This window comes from Cydia fagiglandana, chromosome 5 (genome assembly GCF_963556715.1).
Source record: "Cydia fagiglandana chromosome 5, ilCydFagi1.1, whole genome shotgun sequence".
In the NCBI taxonomy this organism is placed as follows: domain Eukaryota; kingdom Metazoa; phylum Arthropoda; class Insecta; order Lepidoptera; family Tortricidae; genus Cydia; species Cydia fagiglandana.
This window is the reverse complement of record NC_085936.1, coordinates 7082948-7108296: the sequence shown is the minus strand read 5'-3', so window position 1 is coordinate 7108296 and position 25349 is coordinate 7082948. Positions and strand designations below refer to the sequence as shown.

Here is a 25349-nt window from a genome sequence, read left to right as displayed (position 1 = left end):
CGGGAAAATCTTCAAAGTGTAGGTTGGTTAAGTAATTTCTCAAAAATATCATAATCTTCCTAAAAAAAAACTTGGTAAAAATATACCCCCTGGCACTGACTAAAATAACCGACTTTCACATTACATCCCAAAACTTTTTTGTAGTAGAGTAGAAGAACTGCGTTGCGAGATTTGCATCTTTTTATATGAATTCTTTTTGATAGGATCCCATCTCTTTTTGTAGGCTGTCCTTCTTTTCGGGTAATCATACCCATACCATACTGATACTATGTATATACATATCATAATACATCTTTATTCATACTCACATCGTCCATCGTAGTGTACCTTTACTTTCCCTACTAATTGTAAGAACTAAAAGGTAACGTTGTTATCGCATATTTCTATAGGATTACAAACTTAATTATGCAGTTATCTTTAGAACGTGACTAATATTGCAGTATTATTAGATTTTTATTGGCTTAAAAAGCTAAATCCTAATTACGTTTTAAATTTGGAACTTGTGGGTATGCTGGTACCTTAAAATAATATTGATTGAGAGTGATTGTGCCAGTGACAAAACTAAGGGATTTTAAAGTGTATTAATTCTTAGACTACATGATCAAATTAAATGTTATTTAGATAGAATGTTATTGTTTTCATATTTCATATATTTTATTCATAATAGTTCGTATTACATGTCAAAAATATTGTTTACAAGAAATTATTTACAAAATAAGATTTGTAACATTTTACATAATATGATATACTCGTACAATTAAAAATTAAATATAGATCTAAGTTTGGGTACTTATTTTGTACTCCATAAACTCATTAAAGCTGTAAAAAGTGTGCTCGATAAGCCATCGTTTCAGTTGTATTTTAAAGCTCATTAATGACGGCGCATTCGTGACATGACTCGGCAGTCTGTTGTACACAGTCGGCCCCATCACGTGGGTTAGTTTCGCTGACTTGGCTAACCTATGCTTAACACCCAGGAGCCTGTGGGCATTCCGCAAGTTACGACCGTGCACGTCAGCTCCTCTCGCGTATTCATTATGGTGGCATCGCACATAGACAGCTACTTGGTATATGACTACAGAGGGCAGCGTGAGTATCTGGAGGTCCTTAAAGAGTGGTTTTGCAGATGTATTTTGTCGTACCTGTACAATCGCTCGGACGGCTCTTTTCTGCATTCGGAAGACACGCTCCCATTCGGCAGCGCGGCCCCACAGCTCCGCACCGTATTGGAGGATCGAGTGCACAGTGGCAAAATAGCAGGACCTCACCACATCCCTGGGCACCACCCTTGCCAGGCGTCGCAGTGCGAAGCAGGCACCCGCCAGTTTGTTACAAACTTTAATAGTGTGTGCTTCCCACTGGAGGCCCCTATCAAGTTCAATGCCCAGAAATGCGGCGCTTGATGAATTGAGATTTGATGGCACAGCCGTGCCACTTTGTTTTGCTCGACTTGGCGGCGGCACTGCCGTGCCCCCAGATCCTTTGTCCTTCTTCAGGCCTCAAACTATCTCCATGTCAAATATGTATTATCAAGATGATATTGTTTCAGCGGCTTAAGCGTGACGATATAACAGACAGACAGACAGAGATACTTTCGCATTTATAATATAGTAAGAATAGGATATATTTAATTTTTCTTGTACCTATTAGAAAAGCTAATTTATAACAACTAATCTATTAAACGAGCAATTCTTGTATATATTTCGGGGATCTCGGAAACAGCTCTAACGATTTCGATGAAATTTGATCATATATGGGCGTTTTCTAGGATGAAAAATCGATCTAGCTAGGTGTCTCTGGGAAAACGCGCATTTTTGAGTTTTTAGGTAGGTATATGTTTTCCGAGCAAAGCTCGGTCTCCCAGATATTTAAACTTTATACGGCTTACGCTGTCAGCTGTCAAATTTACAAAAAAAAGCCATTGTAAATTTGATTCGTTTTGTTTCATGTAACCTTAGGTACGGGTATTATAATATGTAATAATTCCAAAAATAGTTTTATGTTTATATAATATTTTAATGTTAACATGATCTATGAATAAGGTAAGGTGGCGCAAGACTAACAGTACGAGGATTCCATACAAGTAATAGTCTTACCCCAGTGTCGTCTTACCCCACCTTACCTTACGTATTAAAATTGCCGGGGTTATTCGGGTCCACCCTGTAAGTATGTACTATAGTACTTATACTAAAAAACCGTTCATAGATTTTTGTGCATTCTTTGAGATTTCCTTAAATGTAAAATAGAAAGATATACGTCATATTATTATTACATATAATATATATTCAATGCCAATATATATATATATATATATATATATATATATATATATATATATATATATATATATATATATATATATATATATATGTAATAATAATATGACGTAAACATTGCCAATTAACTTACATTGCCCCCAATTAAAAATTTGTTGACAATAAATGTAATACTTTCTAATTCCCGTGCCACTTAATCAGCTGTTTTAGGTAAATATTCCATGGGAATTAGGGCACGGAAATTAGAATTCGTAATAAAAAAATTCGCCATAAATTTAAATCGTGTTTGACATAACTGTTATGTTATCGCTTACATAAAGATACATAAAGGGCTCCTAAATATGACAATTTTTATTGAAAAGCTATGTGGGAAATAAAATTTATAAGGGGCATCGAAATTAGAAAAAAATTGTCGCCCACTCGGATTCCGAAATACTTATGCGATTTGCTCGAACACGCCGTAGCTTGACGTACATCCGCTTGCTTTGAGAAACAGCCGAATACTGCCAGTACAGGTGAGGCGGGACACGAGGCGGTTCAGATACAGACGTCGGCTGTCAGAGCCCTTTGAATTTTGCCGACGAAATTTTACTCGCGCGCTCGGACAAAATTTAAACTTCGATCACGAGTTATTTACCACAATGAAGTTAATAGTGTATGTGCTCAGTGATAGTAAATATCATCTAGTTTAAGTATTTGACACTAAATTAGTGATACTAATGTAGAATTTTTCGTAGGATTTTTCATTATGCTCAAAAGTAGATTCTGGACAGGGCACGGGAGTAGTAATTAGAGCCTTTAGGTATTTTTAAGTGTACTCTAAAAATCAATTAATCAGTGAATTCATATGGAACCCGGTGTGAAAGTGTGGCTTCTTTATGTAAAAAAAAAATGGTAAGTATTATCTGATGCTAACCAGCGATTTTCATCACGGACAGAAAAAAAATCGTGTTCAGAAATTGACCCAGTCGTTTCTGGTCTTCCGTCAAATCGTGCGGTATCCATCGCGTAAAAAGTTTCTAAATCTTAAGGAGCAAATGCAGTATCTTTTGCACCTGGCTCATTCCAATGCCCAAGGTACTACAAATTTGCTGACAGGTAATTTTTTTGTCAGTTTCAATTAGTTGTCGTACAGTATCAATATTACTATCGATAACCGCTGTCGCCGGCCGGCCTTCACGTTCATCGTCAAGTCCTCATCTAAACTTACTAAACCACGAGTAAACAGAGCTACGAGATGGGGCTTCATCGCTAAATGCTAATTGAAGTCTTTGACAACTTTCTTGCTGAGTTACACCACATCGAAAATCTAAAAAAAAAATTGCTTCGAAAATTTTCACGACTTAAATTCATTGCCACAACGACACACGAATTTCAACCCAACGTCACGATGAAAAAACAAATGACAGCCTCACAAATTAAAAAGTAATATACTGCCAGAGAGTTCCTTTTTCAAACCCTATAATTGTTTTTTTAATTTTCGTTTTCTAAGTGGCCAGTTCCAGGAATTATCAGTATGCCCTAAGTAAGCTTGTTAGCTACCGATGTACTAAAAACACTTTTTTGTCTCAATTAAAAGTAAACTGTAAGTAATAAGTAAAAAAGTAACTCTTTCGTTAGTTCATTTCGTTTTTGGGCGCAAATTTGGTGCCTGCCCCGGGCGCCATATCCTCTAGCTACGCCTCTGGGGTAGCAACTCGATTGAGCGTGCGCAGAGCTCTCGTCCACGGCGCCTCGCGCAGCAGGCCGGTGCGCGCGCGCGGCTCCGCCAGCAGCGGCGGTCGGCGTCGGCACCACACATACCGCGGGGGCACGCACAGGCTCACCGTGGCCAGCACCCCCGGGTTACTGATTCTACTACTGGAATCAGTTATGTATCGCTGCCATACATGACACAAAAAAAATTTATTAAGCTATGAGCTACATCACATCTGATATTTGAGTAATTCTAAGCATTTCTAGCCTGGGGTGGGGGGGACGGTGGGGTACAAAGACGGCCGCCACCCGTCATCTTTAAAAAAAACAATCTGATCCTGGTGGGTACTAGGGCAAGTTTGGTATCATTTTCGTATAAACCAAAGACGTAGAATTCATTGCTGATATTTGTTTTTTTCAGTTTCTTAGTAATTTTACAAGAAAAACGTAAAAAGGTGAAAATTTTGGTTGGAGATTTTTGCTACGCGGAGCCGAAACTACAAAAGATAGAAAGTTGAAATTTGCACACTAGATTACATTTATAAAGTATACAAGAGATAAGAAGCGATTTTGAGAAATTCAACCACTAAGGGGGTTAAAATGGGATGAAAGTTTGTATGGTGTTCAAGTTTTATTTTAAGCTAGGAATTTGAAACTTCGTGTTTCGATAGCTATAAGGTTCTGTATTGAATACTCTCAAAAATTAAAGAAATTTGCGTATGATCACAGCGATGGTTTATTTGCAACTGAACCGGCTTACATAGGCATCGATCTATCTAACGGGAGACATGCATGTGTGTCTGTGCGTATATTTGTCTAAACATGCCGCCTACCAAAAAATACATTTTTTCACTCAGGCATAATCAAAAGACAATTAATTCGTTATTTACTGACGGATTCAAATAATCTTACATCTAAGTCGCATTCATAGGCATACATATACATGCATGTTCGCTCTTACAAGTTTACTTATTATAAGAAAATAAAGGGTAAGAACATATCAAAGCCCGTCGTATTACATCAACAAGATAAATGAACTAACAATAATTATAAGTAGGTAATTCGTGATATTTGTTCAATTCTTATACAAGAAATTACTTAAAATTTCGGTAAAGTAAAGACTCAAGGGCATTTTTGGTACATAACATAACACAAGACAATCATGCAACAAATAATGCAAAATCACAATTACTGTTCGTTAGCATTAACAGGCAGTTCACACAATTTTGACACTGAACGTTTAGTAACGTCCCCGCGACCCCGTACACTATAGACACGAGTCACGCCATCCGGACCTGGGTGCTTGTCTACCACTCGACCAAGTGACCATTTTCCTGGGGGAAGTTGATCGTCCTTTATCAATACAATATCGCCGAGGTCGAATTCACGTTCTCGTTTTAACCACTTTGGCCTTTCTTGAAGACGGGAGAGATATTCATTTTGCCACTTATGCCAGAAGTCTCTAACGAGTTTTTGGGTGAATTGCCAACGTGATAACCTGTTGGTGTTGATCTCTCGTAAATCAGGGTTAGGTATTGTAACTGGCGCCTCGCCAATCAGAAAATGTCCAGGTGTGAGTACTTCGGCATCTGGGTCGCTTGTATCCACAGGAATCAAAGGCCGACTGTTCAAACACGCTTCAATCTCGCATAACGTCGTGCTTAACTCTTCAAAGGTGAGATTGGCGGTGAGTATTCTTTTTAAATGGAATTTTACTGATTTCACCCCAGCCTCCCACAGACCTCCAAAGTTTGGGCTATATGGAGGTATGAAGTGCCATTGCGTTCCATCGTCCGCAAGTAAGCTACCTAACCGCTCTGGGAGTTGTAAATTTGATTCTTTCCATGCTATGGTCAAGTCCTTGTCGGCGCCGACAAAGTTGCGCCCTTGGTCACTCCATAGGTGCGTGCATCTTCCTCGACGAGCTACAAAACGCTTGAAGGCTCCTATGAAGGATTCTGAGGTCATATCGCCAACCAGTTCGAGATGAATGCATTTGACGACCATGCAGACAAAAATTGCGATATAGGCCTTATTAGGTTTTGCTCCCCTGCCTCTTGACATCAAAACCTGTATGGGGCCAGCAAAATCTACTCCGCTATGCAAGAATGGTCGGGCTTGCGTTATGCGAACTTTAGGTAGATCTCCCATAATCTGTGTTCGTGTAATAGCTCTTTGCCTGGCGCAGACAACACATTTGTGAATATATGCTTTAATTGCATTTTGAACTCTGAGGATCCTATATTTTGAACGTAGATAGCCAAACATTAATGGCATCGTGCCGTGCAGCGTTTTCTGGTGAGCATCTGCTATTATTAATAAGGTCAGTGCATTTCTACTATTAAGTATAATAGGATGTTTTCTTTCTTCCGGGATGTCAGCATTCCTAAGTCTTCCGCCTACCCTGAGAACATTTTTCTCATCAAGGTAAGGATGCAACCCTTTTATTGCGCTATCCCTTTTTACATCCTTGCCTTTCATTAGATTGTCTAGCTCCGCACCAAACTCTCTTCTTTGTACTAATTTTATACACCTTATTAAAGCATCTTCTAGTTCTGTAGTTGTTAATTCCCTTTGTACGTTTTCAGGAATCTTCTTACTGTTAAGGAATCGCAAGCTATACACAACCGTCTTCATAAGCTCTGACAAGGTATCAAAATCTTCAAATTTAATTCCAGGTTCTTCGCTTTCTATATTCACGTTTACTTGTATGTTTCTCTTTCTTTCTAATTCTGTTTCTTTTATTTCAGGTCTTCTATATGGAATGTCGTCCGTCTGTAGCCACCTAGGGCCCTTCCACCATTTTTGATCTTGTGCTAGTATTTGAAGGGTTGTCCCTCTACTCGCGATGTCTGCTGGGTTATCTTCAGAGGCAACATGGTACCACCTTTGATTGCCAATGTTGTCTAATATCTCGACGACTCGATTGCTGACAAATACGTTCCATCTTCCAGGGTCACCCAATAGCCATGATAGTACTACGGAAGAATCTGTCCAGGCATATACGTGAGTATCGGGTATTCTCATTGCTTCTTTTACTTGTTTGAGTAGTCTAGACAGGAGCACCGCAGCACACAGTTCCAGTCTTGGAAGAGATACTGGTTTCACAGGTGCGACGCGCGTCTTGGCAGCAATTATGCCTGTGCGTATTTCTCCTTCTTCTGTCTCAACTCTTAGGTAAGCTACGGCACCATATGCCTTTGTGGATGCATCGCAGTACCCGTGGACCGAAACTGCTTTCACATTACGTTCAGTCGTATATAACCATCTATGTACTTCGATGTCGCAGAGGTAATCAAAGCTTTGACGTAAGTTTATCCATTTTTGCTTAACATCAACACTGACCTCTTCATCCCAACTTATACCCAGAAGCCATAACTGTTGTAGTAAACTTTTAGCTGGTAGAATTGCAGGAGCTAACCAACCAAGAGGATCAAATAATCTTTGTACTTGAGCGAGTATATTTCGTTTGGTTACAATTTCAGGAATTTCGGGTAGCTCTAATGTATATTGAAAAGTATCGTGGCCCACATTCCAGGATAGTCCCAATGCTTGAATCGTTCCATCTAACTTGATATCCATCTTAACTCGCGAGCTTCTCTGCGACGCTTCAATTTGTTCCAGGAACTCCCGTTTGTTTGAGGTCCATTTTTGTAGGTGGAAACCTCCACGTTGCAGTATGCTCTTTACTTCACGTGCTGTGGTTATGGCCTCGTCCACGTTGTCATTCCCTGATATCAAATCATCCATATAGAAGTCTTCCTTAATGACTCTTGCTGCATTAGGTTGGTCCTTGCCTTCATCCATAGCTATCTGATGCAGCGTCTTGACGGCTAAATAAGGGGCCGATGCTGTCCCAAAGGTAACTCGAAGTAGGCGATAATCTTTAACTTCTTCGTTTGGATTACTACGCCATAGTAGTCGTTGATAGTTAGTGTCCGATTTTGTTACCAGTATTTGGCGGTACATTTTCTCCACATCGGCCACAAAACATACCTTTCTCATCCTCCAACGCATGATAATGTTTCGCAAGTCTTCTTGAAGCTGGGGTCCGACTAGTAAATCATCGTTTAATGATTTGTTATTAGAACCCTTGGCTGACGCGTCAAATACGACTCTACATTTCGTTGTCTCTTTCTCCTCTTTAATTATAGCATGATGAGATAGATAGACAGCTGGAGCTTCCATTTCCTCTTCTGGAACTTCTTCCATATGGTTCATGGCAAGGTACTCGTCAAGCACTCTGGTATATTCCGTTTTCCATTGAGGCATCCTATCAAAACGTGATTCTAACTGCTTAAGTCGTTTCATAGCTATGCTTCTGGTATTACCTTGTGTTGCTTGAGGCGGGTCATTTCTCATAGGTAGCTTCACCACATACCTCCCATCTTTAGTCCTGGAATGAAGTGTTTCATATATTTCTTCACAGAGTCTTTCGTCTGCGGTATATGCTCGTTTTAAAGGTGTTTCTAACTCCCACATGTTTTTCACCATATTATCCAGGTCTAAGTGATGATGCATTGCTATTACATCCTCTTGAGGGTTTGATTCATCAATTTCTCCGAAGATAATCCAACCCAGGCTGGTAAGTTGAGCAATCGGCTTTCCTGGTGGACCCTTGACGATTTTTTCTTTTAAGATTCGGGAATATACTTTCACTCCTAAAAGCAAATCAATTCTTCCAGGTTTGTCAAATGTCGGATCTGCTAGAGGGAGATCTTTCAAATGCGCCCAGTCACCTGACTCTTCATTTATAGGTACCCTTTTGGATGGCAGCACCTTTGTTACTCGCGTAGGCATGACATACATCTTTACATTGAGGTTAAATTTATTCTCATATCGTGAAAGAACATCTAATTGGACGGTATGATTAACCCTCATGTTGGTTTCGCCAACGCCCGTAATTCTTCCTCTAACAGACTCCCTCTTCACTTTAAATAGTTGAGCTGCCCTCTCCGTGATAAACGTCGCTTGTGATCCTTTATCCACTAAAGCTCGCAGCAGGATCACCCTTCCAGTCGTATCTCGTACCGGTACTATAGCCGTAGCCAATAGTCCAGCTGATTCATCTGCTGCAAAATTGGCCACTATATCTTCTAATTTTTCGTCATCGTTGTGGCTCCCGTCGTCGATTTCTTCCATTTTGGCATGTGCAGAAACGTCAGTTGTCTTATTCTCTTCAGTTGCTGACGTCACTCCTTGAAAGTTTGCCTTGATGGAGTAGTGAATGGTGTCGACGATGGCAGACCCTGCATGATACCTTTAGTTTACAGAACAGCACTGAGTGTCCTGGCAGGAGACAATTATAGCACAATTTTTGATTCTTAGCAAACTCGCTTCTTTCGCTTGGATCCAATTTCCCAAATTGCTTGCAATGGCATAAAGCATGAGCCTCTTGACAGAAAAGACAATTTTTGTCGGATATAGTACTGGCGTGAAATGCTCGTTCCTTAACAGTCTTGACTTGCGACGACGTTGCAGACGTAAGTTCCAATGTATGTATTTTATTTTCCAAAAAGTGAAACAATTCATTGATGGTAGGCAGATCCCCAGTCTCTTGCAGGCTCACGTGCTCCTCCCATTGTTTGTGACTCTCTGGATCCAATTTTTGAGTCGCTAAGAATATAAGCATGGGATCCCAAGAATCAGTGTTAATCGACAGACCCTTAAAGCTGTGAAGGCACTCTTTCATATTGTCAACTAATGTTTTCAACAGGCTAGGAGATTGACTCAGCATTTTTTTTGATGAAAACAGCCTTTTGAGAATTGCATTGACCACAAGACGTTTATGACTGTAACGTTTCTTCAATGTATCCCACGCGGGTCTGTAATTCTTCTCCACTACTTTATAATGCTTCAATGTTGTGCTGGCTTCTCCGATTAAACAAGACTTTAGGTAATAAAACCGCTGCACGTCACTCAATGACTGGTTGTTGTGAATTATTGACGTAAAAATATCTTCAAATGCCTGCCATTCCTCATAAACACCAGAAAATTTCGGTAATTCCAAACGAGGTAATTTCACATCCATAACTGTCCTAATATCTCCAGGAACTGACGAAACATTCATGGGCGTGCCAGCCGGTGTAGGTGTGTTAAAGTCCAACAGGTCTTGAAGCGTAGTTTTGAGATTCAAGTATTTTTCTTCACATTTATCGTAATAATTCTCGACGAAGTATAACAGAGATTGCCTTTGTTCCGTAGTTGATATTTTTAGTAGCTCGGAGTGTAATTGTTTAAATGATGACCAGTACTCGTCAATATATTGCATGCGCACCTTTACGTAACCAAGGGTTAGCCTGTCCTTAGGGCATTTTTTGTAATTAATTTCCGCTTTCTTGATACTGTTGTATATATCTTCTAATTGCACTGAAACTTCGTCGATTGATACTGTAGCCATGTCGATTAACAACAAATAACGTTATAAGTCCCAAAACAACAAAGTTATTCACTTTTACAACTCAAAACTATAATAACATCACCGCCGCGTAGCCGAGAATTACAATGTTTTTATGTAAACAACTGCACTTTGCACTCGATCCAGGTATCGCCGCTGTCGCCGACCGGTGATTATCTTATTATTCTTTCGATTCGCATCCTGTTCGATTATGGACCATGTTTCGATAGCTATAAGGTTCTGTATTGAATACTCTCAAAAATTAAAGAAATTTGCGTATGATCACAGCGATGGTTTATTTGCAACTGAACCGGCTTACATAGGCATCGATCTATCTAACGGGAGACATGCATGTGTGTCTGTGCGTATATTTGTCTAAACACTTCGTAAAACGATATATTATTAAAATACAAGAAAACAAATTTCAGCGTTTTTGAAAATTCATCCCCTAAGGTGGTGAAAAAGGGGTTGACAGTTTGTATGGATATCAAAAAAAAATTTCGAACGCGGGACTTGAATCTTTGTATTTGGGATTATTATTAAAAGACAGGAAAAGTAATTTCAGCGTTTTGTAAAATTCATCCCCTAACAGGGTTAAAAAGGGGCTGAAAGTTTGAATCCATTACAAATCCGAGTAGACACACATTTCTTATTGCCTCCCAGGCTTGAAATGCTTAGAATTACTCAAGGAACATATGTGATGAAGCTCATAGCTTAATAAAAAAAAATTGGGTCAACTTTATAACTGCTTCCGCTAGTTGTATTGGCTGCTTTTGTGTCCCGTGTTCATATAATCCGTAGGTTATTGTTGGTTACAGATGGACAGACGAGCCGGTTGGACCGTGTAATTAGTCCGACCGATCAGTTGTGCTAAGAGAATTAAAAAGCACGTAAGTAGACGCAATTAGTTTTAAACCGCAGTTAAATTTTACCCTACATTCTTTGCTAGTTTCACATTGTTCTAGTTTGAAGTTTTACTACAGTTTAAGAGAAAATATGCAGTAAAGTTGGCAATTAGGTTACTACTACAAATTTTAATTATCTTTTTGCGTAAATTAAAACACAACAGGACACATATCCACTAACGATTTTGACAGACCACACAGTGCAAGTTTTATTTATACGTCATAATTTCACATGTATTATGCACAGTTACTGTAGGTACCTACTGTAAAAAGTTGTACGATACATGTGCGAATAGGTAAGTCGCACCTTGTCTCGGTTTAAAACACTCCCTTCGGTCGTGTTTTAATTTATCGCCACTCATTGTGAATTTCCTATTTTTCGCCCTTGTATCGTAAGGTACCTATTTAAATTGGATGTAGGTCTTGTAGGTATACGTCATCATCATCATCATCATTTCAGCCTATATACGTCCCACTGCTGAGCACTGGCCTCCTCTCATGCGCGAGAGGGCTTGGGCTATAGTCCCCACGCTAGCCCAATGCGGATTGGGGACTTCACATACACCTTTGAATTTCTTGATGTTTTCCTTCGCCGAAATGCTAGTGGTAAATATCAAATGATATTTCTTACATAAGTTCCGAAAAACTGATTGGTACGAGCCAGGATTTGAACCCGCGACCTCCGGATTGAAAGTCAGACGTCATATCCACTCGGCCACCACTGCTAATATTGGTATACAGTCGCCTGTCATTCATATTATAACCTGATTATAAACGTAAAATGTGTGCCGGTTCGACGCGCTAATATTCTTATTCATATTTCATATTCAATTTTCATTCATGAATATGGCTGCGTCCTAGTAGAAATAGAAATGGATCGATGTAACTTGATTACTGGTATTTATGTCATGGCATACGTCATAATAGTCATAATTCTTATTCCAATCAAAAAATACAAAATACACTAAACACTGTAAGTGTCCTCTCAAATAAGAATACATTTCACCTAATAGCCTACTATTATCGGAAAATCGTGGATCGTGCCGCTATTGACTAAATGCTAATGCTTTCCAGGTGCGTAGCCAACATGCCAATCGTTTACGCTCCGTAGCGAACCAAACGCAACGATCACTGTCGCACTAATATGAGAGAGTGACAGAGAGACACAAAGCGTTTCTTTGTCATAGCGCAAGCGATTGTCACTTTGGCTACGCGCCCAGAGACCCTTTCTCTGAAGGTTCAATGCAGCAAAGGACCTCTTGATTTTGAGAGGCAAATCAACGCGTGCAAATTTACGGAGAATTATTTAACAATTTTAACGGTTATGATTGTATTAGTTTTATGAGCGTAGCTTTAAAGCTAAACTTTTCGCTCCAGATTGCGAATTGGTTCAATTAGCCTCATTGTGCGAGCGCACATAAGGTTAATAAATGAAGAACGAAGATTTAAATATAGGACTTAGCCTTTAATAGCTAGGTATTACAAAGTATAAAAAATGTATGAAAAATATGGGTCGCGGCCGCGTGTGCTCGGTCCGGCGACCTGAGGCAAATAGAATGAGTAGCGGGCGCGCCGGCGGCTGGTGGCGGGGGTTCCTCCCCCCGCGGTCGTCTGATGACGTTGTAAGCAGCGGCGCAGACATGCTGGGGGCCCTTGAAAGCCCTGCTTTCAAGAATCATGTAAAAGACATATGCGGTTCAGAGCCCGTCTGACAACTCCCCGCACGGTGTCAATATCAGCGACCCGTGGTACTCCGTCTGAGCCAGTATGAAGTTTCACCACTCTGCCCAGACGCCATAACAGTGGGGGTTGATTCTCGTCTTTTATTAGTACTAGGTCTCCCTGCTGCAGATCCCTGGCGCGCGTTTTCCATTTGGAACGTTGCTGCAGCTCCATGACGTACTCAGACTGCCACCGCTTCCAAAAGTGCTGCCTTATCTGCTCCAGCCGGTTGAAACGGTCCAGGTTGCGAGTGTTGGCTTCTGTCAGGTCCGGGGCCGGAAGCGACGTCAGTGGCCTGCCAAGAAGAAAGTGCCCGGGTGTGAGCGCTGCGTAGTCATTGGGAGAGGAGGAAAGGGGGCAGAGAGGACGACTGTTAAGGACAGCCTCAATTTGAGCAAATAAACTCGAAAGCTCCTCAAAGGTGAGGTGCGTGTTCCCTAAAATGCGCTTAATATGAAATTTTGCTGATTTAATGCCAGCCTCTACATAGCCGTTGAAATTAGGAGCGTAAGCCGGGGAAAATTTAAATTCAATGTTGTGATCACCTGCAAACTCTAAAATAGGGCCAGAATGCTGTTTAAAAAAGGCATTAATTTCCTTGGCAGCGGCAACAAAGTTTTTGCCGTTGTCACAGTATATTTCTTTTGGCTTACCCCTACGCGAAATGAAGCGGCGCAGGGACAATATGAAGGCGTCCTTAGAAAGTTCACTCACTGCCTCCAAATGTACACATTTAAATCTAAGACAGATGAAGAGACATAGATAACATTTTGTTATCTTACAGCCACGGCCTCGCCGATCAGTGATCAAAAATGGACCTGCAAAATCGACAGCTACAGTAGAAAATGGGAAGCCGGGCGTGACTCGTTGTGATGGCAAATTGCCCATTATATTGGACATTGTTCGGCCATATTGCCGAATGCAAGTAACACATTTATGAGCCGTGCGTCGTGCTAAGTCCCTACCCCCAATGGGCCAGAACTGCTCACGCACGGCTGCCAACATAAGTTGAGGTCCCGCATGCAAGAGGCGTTTGTGTTCATAAGTGAAAATTAGTTTTGTGAGTGTGTGTTTGGAACAAAGAAGTATGGGATGCTTTACCGAAAAGTCATATCTAGATTTACCTAGCCTGCCCCCTACTCTCAGGATCCCCTGAGAGTCAACAAATGGAGCCAATGACATAAGACGTGATTTAGGGCTAAGTTTTTTGTTATTTACAAGTGCGGGCAAATCTACTGGGAATGATTGTTGTTGTGACAACTTCACCAAAACAGTTAAAGCATTTTCAAGTTCTATTGCACTTAGCGGGCCCCTTGTACATTGTTTTTTACATTTAATATTGATGAAGCGTAATACATAGGCAATAACCCTTTTTAGTTTACTTAATTGTGAGTATTTATGGAAATCTATGAGAACATCCTCTTTGTGTTCTACTACGTTGGTCAGAAATGAAGAGCTTGTAGTTTTAAGTTCAGGTAAGGCATGAGCCATATGGTTAGTACTAAGAACTGGCCAACTTTCCTCGGGCTCTAGAAGATAGGACGGACCATGCCACCACAACTGTTGAGACTGTACATGCTGAGGGTCGATCCCGCGAGATGCAAGATCGGCAGGATTCTGAGCTGTGGGGACATGGCGCCACGTCGAGCTCTCGGTGAGCTCTTGAATAGCAGCGACACGGTTTGCGACGTACGTTTTTAATTTTGAGGGGCATGTATTAATCCATGCTAATACTACACTGGAATCGGACCAGTAGGTACAGCGTGCTATAGGCTTGCGAAACGCTTTGCTTACCGTCGAAGCAAGGCGACTGGCAAGAAGCGCCGCAGCAAGTTCTAATCTCGGAATAGTCGCAGAACGTGTCGGACTCACACGTGATTTAGAGCAAAGCAAATTTACAGTTTGTTTGCCCGAGGGAAAGGTGGCTTTGACATATATACAAGCGCCATACGCAGCCTGCGAGGCGTCAGAGAAGGAGTGAAGCTCAATAAATGAAGGTGAGTCACTGTTATCAAATATGTTCCTGGGCACCGTAAGAAGTTTTAGGTATTTAATGTTATCTATGAAGTGTGCCCAGGCGCGCTGAATTTCAGGCGGCACTGGTGTGTCCCAGTCCAATTTAAGAGACCAAAGTTTCTGTAAGAGAATTTTGGGTTTGACAGTACACAAGGTCAATAAGCCCAAAGGGTCAAATATCTTAAAAGTCGTGGACAAAATAGACCGTTTAGTCACTTTATCAGATGAAGAATGACTGTCGTCAATATTAAAATGAAGTGTGTCTTGCGTAGGACTCCATAACAATCCTAACGTATGAAGTGATTGACTCAGTACGAGATTATCATTTTGTATGTTTCCTAACTCAGAATTAATCAGAAGTTGAGAATTCGACCTATATTTTCGTAAGTTAAAGCAACCTAGTGCCAGCGACTTAGATACGGCTTGTTTAATATTAAGTAGGTCAGACTCTTCATCAGCTCCGGTAAGTAAATCATCGCAATAGAAGTCGTTTTGGATTATCATTTTAGTAGATGTATCAGCTGACTCCTCACCGAGCTGCCACAAACATCTGGCTGCCAAAAAACTGGCACTAGAGAAACCGTAGGTTACAGTATTAAGTCTAAGCGTTCTAATAGGAAGAGATTCATTTTCACGCCAAAGAATCAACTGAAGGTCGCGATCTAGCTCGTTCATAACGATTTGTCTGTATTGCTTTTCAATATCACCTGACAAAACGTACCTATAGTGACGAAATCTCAATAAAATGTTGAACAAGGAATCTTGTATATTTGGCCCCACCATTTGCAGGTCATTTATAGAGTAACCTGACTTCGTGCGCATGGACGCGTCATAGACCACGCGCAATTTGGTAGATTCACTAGAGCTCTTTAAAACAGAGTGGTGGGGCACAAAGAATGAGGTGGGGGGCCTTTCTACGATAGCGTCAGAAAGATGCCCAAGATCGCGGTATTCTTGCAAGAAATCAGAGTACATTTTCTTATGCTCCGGGTTTTGATTAAGACGTTTTTCTAAGCTAAGAAAGCGCTTTTTTGCGAAGAAGGAAGAGTCGCCCAGACAATCGGGAGTGTCAATAAGGGGCAACCTAACACAAAATTGACCATTTTCTAAACGAGTTGTATTTTCAATAAAGTGCGATTCACTTTCAGTTAAAGTAGGTTTAGCTTCATGATGCTTGGGAAAGTCTTCGTACTCCCAGAATTTTTGAAGTTGTGAGTCTAGATCAGTATCGTTCTGGCTGGCCACGAAATTGCACGAAATTGTTTTATTTACAGTCTTGCCCTTAGTTGGCATGCGGCCACCTATTAACCAACCAAACTCGGAGTTGTAAAGAATGGGAAGCTTGTTCCCTAGACGGCGCTTTTCTGTACCGATGATGTCCCAGAAAACTTCAGCGCCCAATAAGACGTCAATTTGCGAAGGCTGATTAAATGTCGGGTCTGCTAATTTAATTGATGATGGTATATTAAGATGCTTTATAGACATGAGGTTCTCAGGAAGAAGTTGAGTTACACGAGGAACTACTACAAATTCGAGCTCGCTAACGAATGTACTCTGCCTTGATTTTATAAGGGCAGAGCAGCGTTCTGGAATGATGTCAATAGGGGTGTCCATGACGCCCGTGATGTTTTCATTGGAACGATGAGAAGTCAGCTGAAGACGCTGCTTTAAGTCATTAGTGATCATACAGATCATACTACCATTATCAACCATTGCCCTCACTGTTTCTACTTTATTCGTCCGCGGATTGACAATATCTATTATTGCAGTACTTAGCAAAACCGCAGACGAGGATACTGCTGACATGACAGTCGAAGAAGAAGAGGGAGAGCTCTCAGCACCACCATTGTTGTCGCCAGAAGGGCTAGCAGAAGCTGGTGATGTGAGTGTGTCAGTGGTGTGTTTGTGTAGTGATGTGTTATGACGCCTCTTACAAACGCGACATCCTCCCAGTCGACAGCGCGCCGTGCCGTGGTCCGGGCGCAAGCAGTTGAAGCAGAGCTTGAGCTTCGCAGCCTGGGCCCATTTCTCGTCGGTCGTCAGACTGCTGAAGACCTTGCAATCGAAGATACGATGCTTCCCCTGGCACACGACGCACGGCCGCGGTGTCTTTTCGGTAGCTGAAACGGCAAAGGATTTGCTTTGAGGCATTTCTGATTTAAATTGAGGTTTAACTTGTTTGTCCCTTTTGGACCTATACAAAGATTCCAAAACATCAGCTCGAGATTTTAAGAATTTTTTGAATTCATCTAAAGAGGGTAGTTCGACTAAATTATTACGATGTTCTTCCCATTTTGTACGAGTAGCTTGGTCCAACTTCGTTGTAACCATATGTATGATGATAGTGTCCCACTGATCGGTAGGCTGGCCGAGCGTCTTTAACGCCCGCAAGTTTTTGGTCACGTGGTCACTAAGATACCTAAGTGCCTTATCGGATTCGCGCTGCAAAGGTTCGATGCTAAATAAAGAGTTAAGATGATTAGTTATAAGTTGACGATTATTATTATATCGATCGCACAAAAGGTCCCATGCTTCAGAATAATTGTCAGCTGATACTTCTAAATTTGAAATAACGCGCGCTGCTTCACCTTCAAGGTATGATGTCAAATAATGAAACTTATGTATTGCCTTGATTCGGTCATTTTTATGAATAAGAGACTCGTAAGTATCGCGGAATTCAAGCCATTTAAAGAAGGTTCCATCGAATTTATGTATTTGAATTAACGGCAATTTAAAACCTAAAGAGTCGTGATCATGACACCGGTGTGAGTTGGAATGCGAATTAGAAGATGAATCTTGGTCGGCATCATGAAAGGTCTCCCTAGGTTTACATACCTCAATGATAGATTGGGCTGTGGCGATTGCAAGATGAAGGCTTTCCTCAATACTGTCCCTTTCGGCAAGTTCATCCGCAAGGTTGCCTTCATTCAGGACCTCTATACGAGTTTGCATGACCTCAAATCTGTTGCTAAGTTCTAGGAATTTATTCAACTTTAAAGTTAATTCATTGATTTGAACAGAACTTAATGTGGCATCCCTATCAAAATTGTCCAAAAACCGAGTGAATTTGGTTATCTGTCCCTTTACGGAACTCCGTTTGACCTTGAGAACATCTAAGGATTCCGTCGTTAACTGTGGTATCGTGAGGGACAGTGGCGAAGCAGGTTTATTTGTATTATTCGCCATGTTTAAATGTAGTTATAAACGTCGAACAATAAAAATATGCAATCAATGAAGTAACTTATTACGGCAATAAAATAAGTAAACAAGTTGAATAAATCACCTTTAAAATGTAAGATAACTAAAATTGCAAAAAACGGCTTACGCTCCTTATTGTTATCGCGCTCTGGAATGTGGCCGGCCAGGTGGCGGCGGAGCACTGCGCCGATCGCGCACGCGCTGGTGTGATGCACCTCAGGGCCGGCTCGACGCGGGTTCGTTCCCGGGGCACGGATTCACTGAAATGCGTATGAAGAAAATATTGGCTATGCGAGCGTAAGCATGAAGCGAAGTGCGAAGCAGGGTTTTGTGCAATTAAATGAATGAAAAATAAGACGTAAGGCTTGAATTTTATGCTTTATAATTAAAGGCGCGTGAAAAAGTATGCTAGAAGACGGCGTAGAATTGGCAGGCAGAAAATAGGTATCTTGTATAAGACGTTTAAGGAAAGTATTTGCGCAAAAATAAATAGATGGGCAAGCAAATGACTACGTAGGATGCAATAAATCGCTATTTAAATTGTAGGATGCTGTAAGAAAGTACAGATTAATCACGATGTAGCTACTTTTCAAAGAAGAGCTGCCATTAAGCACATGTGGCGGTGCAAACAGCTTAAGAAGCAAAGTAGCGTTTTTATGCAAAATAACAATTGATAAGATGCGTTTATGGCTTGTAAGATTCAATTACGATGCAATAATCAAAGAAGATGGATAATATGGTCATAAATGATGTAAGAAAGATGTACTAAGTTCACACACGTTATGATGAAGTGCTATCGCCTTTATATGCTCAAATTGAGGGGGAAATAAAGAAGGAAAAGATGGGTAAGCTCACGGCACTCTCCTTGTAAGGATGATCCAAGCGTGCGGCGCAGTGTCCACCGTCCGGCCGACCTTTGCATCTAGACGCCACGGCTCCGGCGCACGAATTTCTTCTTAGTAGTTGCTAACTCGTCCAGGTTCCCGTCGTATTCTTGACCGCTGTAGTTCTTGGCGCGATTGACGAGCTTCGGGGCAGTTAGGAAGGAAGATTCTTGGCTGGAGGTCCGCAGGCGGGTCGGCGACACGTGGGCGTGTCGTGGCGTGTCGCGACGCGGGTTACGTTTCGGCTTGGCGTTTTGATGTCCGTGCCCACCCGGGGGGCGCCAAATTATGTGCGAGCGCACATAAGGTTAATAAATGAAGAACGAAGATTTAAATATAGGACTTAGCCTTTAATAGCTAGGTATTACAAAGTATAAAAAATGTATGAAAAATATGGGTCGCGGCCGCGTGTGCTCGGTCCGGCGACCTGAGGCAAATAGAATGAGTAGCGGGCGCGCCGGCGGCTGGTGGCGGGGGTTCCTCCCCCCGCGGTCGTCTGATGACGTTGTAAGCAGCGGCGCAGACACTCATGTATCAAGTTTATATTTCAACGATATATTTTTTATTCGGATGTTTGTTGCCGTTATATCATGTTACAAATATATTTCCGTTATTAAATTATCATTTAATTGCTTAAAATAATAAATAAAAAGTACAAAAATTTGCCCGCGAAAAGCTAGTGAGCAAATCGCAACGCCATTAGTCGAAACGTTACGTGACGTCACTCGTTTCAACAAATTGTTATGACCAACCAAGAGTGAAAGAGATGGCATTATGACCTGACTTGCCACTGAGTAGCAAACGTCAGTTCCGTTCACACCGAGACAGTGACGTCTTCAGTTCTGTCGAATTCGCGCCAAAAATTATGAGCGATTCAACCGCCCAAAATTTTTCAACATTTCAAATATTTTATATAAGAAAGTTTATAATTTTTTTCCGGTGTTCAAACGATATAAATAATGCCAATATATTGTTTTGTTATGAGACGTCCACAATATTACAAATCTTATAATTGTAAATACAAAATGTCAGTCACAATGAAGAAATCAACGATGATCAACTCTGGCCAGAGTTGGCAACGTGGAACTTTCTAGCCTATTTTCTTATTATCTTTTTTTATTTTGTTTGAATATTAAACAAAATATAATATATTTACATATTATTAAAAAACCTCGTTTAAAGGCAATCGTGATACGACATCGGGGTATAAGCAATTAGCCTAAAAACATCCTAAAAACGCTCGTTAAAATTTCCAAGCTTATCAGCAAAACAAAGCCCATATCAGCAACCAAACGGACAATCCACGTTAAAAACAGCGTCCACTTACTAACGAAATTAATTTGGAAAGTAATTTGTGTAATGAAGACAGCTGTAAGCGCTTTGGAGATGTTCTGCGAATAGTAGGGTGTCCCTTATTTTACGATTTTCAGAAATAAATAACGCATACCCCCTAAATCAGTTTATTTTATCCCAAAACACTCTGTAAAAAAATTCTGGTCATTACTGTAACTGTAACCCATGCCGACTTTCATGAAATTTTCCCATAAAGAAAAAGAAAAAAAAATGACATATATGAATATGTCAAATTTTTTTCTTTTTCTTTATTTTTGACATATATGAATATGTAAATTTTTTTCTTTTTCTTTTTTTTCAGATCGATTTTTTACAATATTGCCAAATTTATAAACTTTATTTAGCAAAAAAATCTCGATGTGAACACAAAACCAATGAAATATTATTAATTTGGTGTCTGCTGTGTCTGGCCAAAATTTCTCCATAGTAATTTGTATGGGAATTTCAGTTGTAAGTCAGCACGGGTTCTTTTTACTGGAATTACTGAAAAAAAATTTGGATGTTTTGGAGTAGTATCGTTATATTTAGGGGGTATTCGTTGATTTTAAAAATTGCAAAATAGTGGACACCCTAGCGAACAGGTCCAACTAATTTGGACGACACGGTTTAAAATAGCGTATAATAAAAGTTAATGGAACCGCCCTCTTCATGATTCTTGGCGAAGGCTGCTCATTTCCCAGCCCGTCGTTCTCGCTATGTTAATTAGCATTTTGGCACTAAGGCACGAATAATTTGGGAGGCTAGGTGTTACAGGTACGCTGGTGAAGTTTTGATTTGGAAACGTTTACGGAATGAACGCCGTTTTGAATGTAATTTACATTTTAAAGGTAAAGCTGTTAGTAAAATGTATCTCTTCTGGGTATTATTTAAGAGAATTGATGGGTACGTAAATAATATAGCGTTATTTGGGACACAGTGCATAGAAACTGCATAAAACGTTTAGTAAAATAAAATCTACAGCGCTCAATGTAAGTTGTAGAACTAAAATTGGTACCAGATATTTTTAATCTATATGAATACAGATCGTTAACAGTGATACAACTGAAATATGACCAAGGTGTGGCGAGCGTGAGCTTATAAGCTTAAATGAGTCATTTAGCTGATCTGTGATTTAGAAGATAATAAATTAATTAGGCCAAGAATTGGGGTGGCAATCGTTTTTTTTTCGAAAGTGATTATCACCATCTTTCAACCCAGAAAGATAAGATAGCTAGGCTTTTTGAATCGGTATTAAAGACCGATTTTCTTCACGCTATTTATTTTTTATTCAGCAAAAATATCAAAATGATGTTTAAAATACCCGAATACAATTTAATTTTGTAAGCAGTGCGTGGCGCTCGTGTGGATTTGGTTAGAAATGCTTTTAAATGAGTAGTAACATTAGCAACGTAACCGAACATTGCATTATAACGAAGAGGAAGTTTGTTTTACACAGCGTTATCATAAATAATGCTTAATGTTCTATACGTAAACATTTTAATTTCCGCTTTTCTATCGACCGTGACGCGTTGCAGCCAACTCTATGGAAATGATTTATTTCATGCGATACACTAGTCACACGAAATCTAAGTGAGCTTTGCCTACATTTCGGTAACATTTTCATTGGAAATAAAAACTCAACGAGCAAAGGTATTCTGTATCTATTACAAACTTGTACCGATATTCGGTATTTATTACAAAAAAAATGTAGATCACCCACATTTTCCGTACGAAGTTATCTAGACACGCGGGAGCGTGTCAAGCCAAGTTCAAGCAAAGGAACCCTATAACAATTGCTGTTATTTAAAAAAATGTGAGATCTTATGTAGGTTAAGTCAAATCTAACCTACTTTAAGAACTCACATTTTTTTAAATAACAGCAATTGTTATAGGTATCCAATAAAGCAAATAAATAGAGTTTAATACTTGTTTATAATGTTATTTTGTTCTTATAAATACATATTTGGATTTTGCATAGAACTTGGCACTCATTTAGGTCTCCATTCTTTTTGCGGCGAACCCCACAGCCATGCATAATTTTTGTATTGAACTTGGCTCTCCTTTTTTACATTTATGTTTTTGGTGGGATATGATTAATTACATTACAAGCTTTTATTTACTTTCACCTGTCCCGTTGTCTGTCTCTCGGTCTGTAATCAAATCTTGCAAGTTAAATTTTGATCCACTTCCCGGTTTCCAATTGAGCTGAAATTTTGCATGCATGTATAAATCGGATGACAATGCAACATTATGGTACCATCGAGCTGATCTGATGATGTAGGCAGGAGATGGCCATAGGAACTCTGTGATGAAACAACACAACATAATTGTGCTAGGGGTCTTTAGAATTGTCTCGATGAGTATTATTTGTCTGTCGTAAGAAAAGTACAGTGAGCGATAAAAGCTTGTACCAAAAATGATTTTTTTGCCACAGACTTTTTTAATAATACCTATGTTTGAATTCTTATACTAAATGCTTTCTTAATATCAATATTGTGTATGTCAATATGTATGCTAGATATGTGTATTTAATATTTCAATGTGTATGCTTCAAATTCATCCAGTTTTCATTCATATTTAGCGTAAAAAAAAAACCGGTCAAGTGCGAGTCGAACTCGCGTCCCAAGGGTTCCGTACTACACACATTTTCGAACGACCGAGCAAAGCGAAGTTCATAAGTACATTCAACTGTTCATTCAATTTGTCCACACACGGCTGGCTAATTGGCTATCTTAGGATAGTTAGTTACCCCATTTTTTTAATTTTGTTCAAGTATTATGATAGTGCCTACATTTTTTTTTTCATTGTTATGCGTATCTCTGTTACCTATTTCAAGATAACAGGGCTATAACCGCGGAAATCGAAGTTCGCAAATTGCTGGCATTTCTCTCTGTCACTCTAATTACGGTTTCATTGGAGTAAAAGAGAAATCCCCGCAATTTGCGAAATTCGATGTTCGCGGAAGACCCTCTGATATACGGCAGTTCAGCCTTCTCACTTAGCTACTCGCACTTAAACCAATTATTTGTTCTGTTTGAGCACTAACCTCCTAAAGCTCATCCTTCGACCTTGCGTGGAGGCGCACCTCTCTTGGATGCTTCAGGCCTTCGGCCCAACGCAGAGCTTGGCCATCGAACCTTCGCACTAGCTGTCCGCACCACGTTTCACATAAACAATTGCGGTTGTGGCCCTGATAGAGCTTATCCACAATTCTTATTCTCAAGTCCGGCTCACGCTTAGTTGCAGACTTCTTATACGTTTTTCCAGTAATTTATAGGTATCGGGCCCAATCGCTGCATGCATGCAGCATGGCCCAAAGCATGCACATGTCAGAGGCCCCGGGCCTTCGCATTCAGACAATTTAACTATAATTGTTCTGTCTGTTGTATAATTGTTGTATAATTGTTGTTGTTGATCACTAACCTCCCGCAACTCGTGCGTTTTAAAAAGCCTCTGAGGGATGCTTGGGCCTTCGGCCCTACGCGTAGCTCGGCCTTCGGCCTTCGTAAAAGCTGTCCACACCGAGTTTCACGTAAACCATTACGGCTGTGTCCCTAAAACAGCCCAACCGCGTTGTTTTTCTTAAGTCCGCTCACTCTTGACTCTAGATTTCTTATAGGTTTTCCTGTCATCTAGAGGTAAAGAACTATTATGTGTATTTTTTTCACAATTTTAGACCCAGTAGTATCGGAGATAAGGGGGGGGGACGGTCATTTTTTGCCTATTTTCTTAAGTAACTTCTAAACTGTTTCATATAAAATTATAAAAAATATATATTTGAGATCCTCAAAATAAGCCCTTTCATTTAATATGTAACACGATATGGTTGGCAAAACTTGGTTTTTTATTTTTTTTATATTCCCCCTAAAATAGCCCCCTATGCTCAAAATTCATTTGTTTTTATTACATGTCCGTCTTTGGGTCACAGACTTCCATGTGTGTACTAAATTTCAACTTAATTGGTCCAGTAGTTTTGGAGCAAATAGGCTGTGACAGACGGACAGACGGACAGACAGACGCACGAGTGATCCTATAAGGGTTCCGTTTTTTCCTTTTGAGTTACGGAACCCTAAAAATACCTACCTACTCTATTTTAATACAAAACAAGCAATTTTCGTAAACGAGAATTCTATATGTAGAGGTTTCCATAAAGTTCACAATATAGGGGCTTGCACGAATAATTGATGTGCCTCGGCTTTCACTGGAAAAATATTATCCATGCACAACAAGAAATGCTGTTACTTTAAAAATAACTTTAGATTAAATATTTATCTATTTATGTAGATTAAATATCAGTGACAATCCTAAAAAGTAATTTTAAATTGACACATATCATGCCATGTCATATAATTGAATCTACTGGCTAGGGTTGAAAAATACATATTTTCATCTTTTGGGTCGCTGAGCCAACGGAGTAAGTAAGTAGATTAAATTCCTTGTACACAATTTCTGCTAGTTATTCACTTACCGTATACAAACAGCGCCCTGCATTTGCCTAGCATCGAGCAAGCGAGCCACGAACACAATCCGCATCCAGACTACCTAATGAGGTGTAATTCTATAGGATCTAAGCGTCAAATTGTTTATTAGGCATTCTGTCTTTAGATGCGAATAGTGTGGTGCAAAGGATATCATCGTAAGGCAACCGGACTAATCCCTAGAGTCAGACTAAGGCCTAGTGTCCCCGTCGCTTTCGTAAAAACTAGTGCGTAAAACACGAGGAAGAAGAGAGCGTAGTGCAAAGGGCCATGGGCCGTGCCATATTAGCATGTACTGTGTTGATCGTGTCCCAAGCAGTAAAATCTGCTGCTATATGAAAGTTACGGACGTTAGCAAATTAATTGCATAAGTAGTTGGAGACAAGACACCTACTGGTACATAAAGATCACATGCCAAACGACAATAAGTATACACTACATGGATT

General features: G+C 40.1%; 2 protein-coding genes across 2 annotated transcripts; both read right to left on the bottom strand.

Moving 5' to 3' along the window:
• Positions 1-4689: 4689 nt before the first annotated feature.
• LOC134664367 (uncharacterized) lies at positions 4690-9128 on the bottom strand. Its single transcript, XM_063520947.1, has one exon. The coding sequence runs from the start codon at positions 9111-9113 to the stop codon at positions 5160-5162; it is 3954 nt and encodes a 1317-aa protein (XP_063377017.1). The 5' UTR covers positions 9114-9128; the 3' UTR covers positions 4690-5159.
• A 3589-nt stretch (positions 9129-12717) lies between these two features.
• Positions 12718-19307, bottom strand: LOC134664366 (uncharacterized). Its single transcript, XM_063520946.1, has one exon. The coding sequence runs from the start codon at positions 18195-18197 to the stop codon at positions 12942-12944; it is 5256 nt and encodes a 1751-aa protein (XP_063377016.1). The 5' UTR covers positions 18198-19307; the 3' UTR covers positions 12718-12941.
• Positions 19308-25349: the final 6042 nt, after the last annotated feature.

Coding starts and splice junctions, on each gene's coding strand:
- LOC134664367 (XM_063520947.1), bottom strand. CDS start 9,113: ATGGAAGAAATCGACGACGGGAGCCACAACGATGACGAAAAATTAGAA.
- LOC134664366 (XM_063520946.1), bottom strand. CDS start 18,197: ATGGCGAATAATACAAATAAACCTGCTTCGCCACTGTCCCTCACGATA.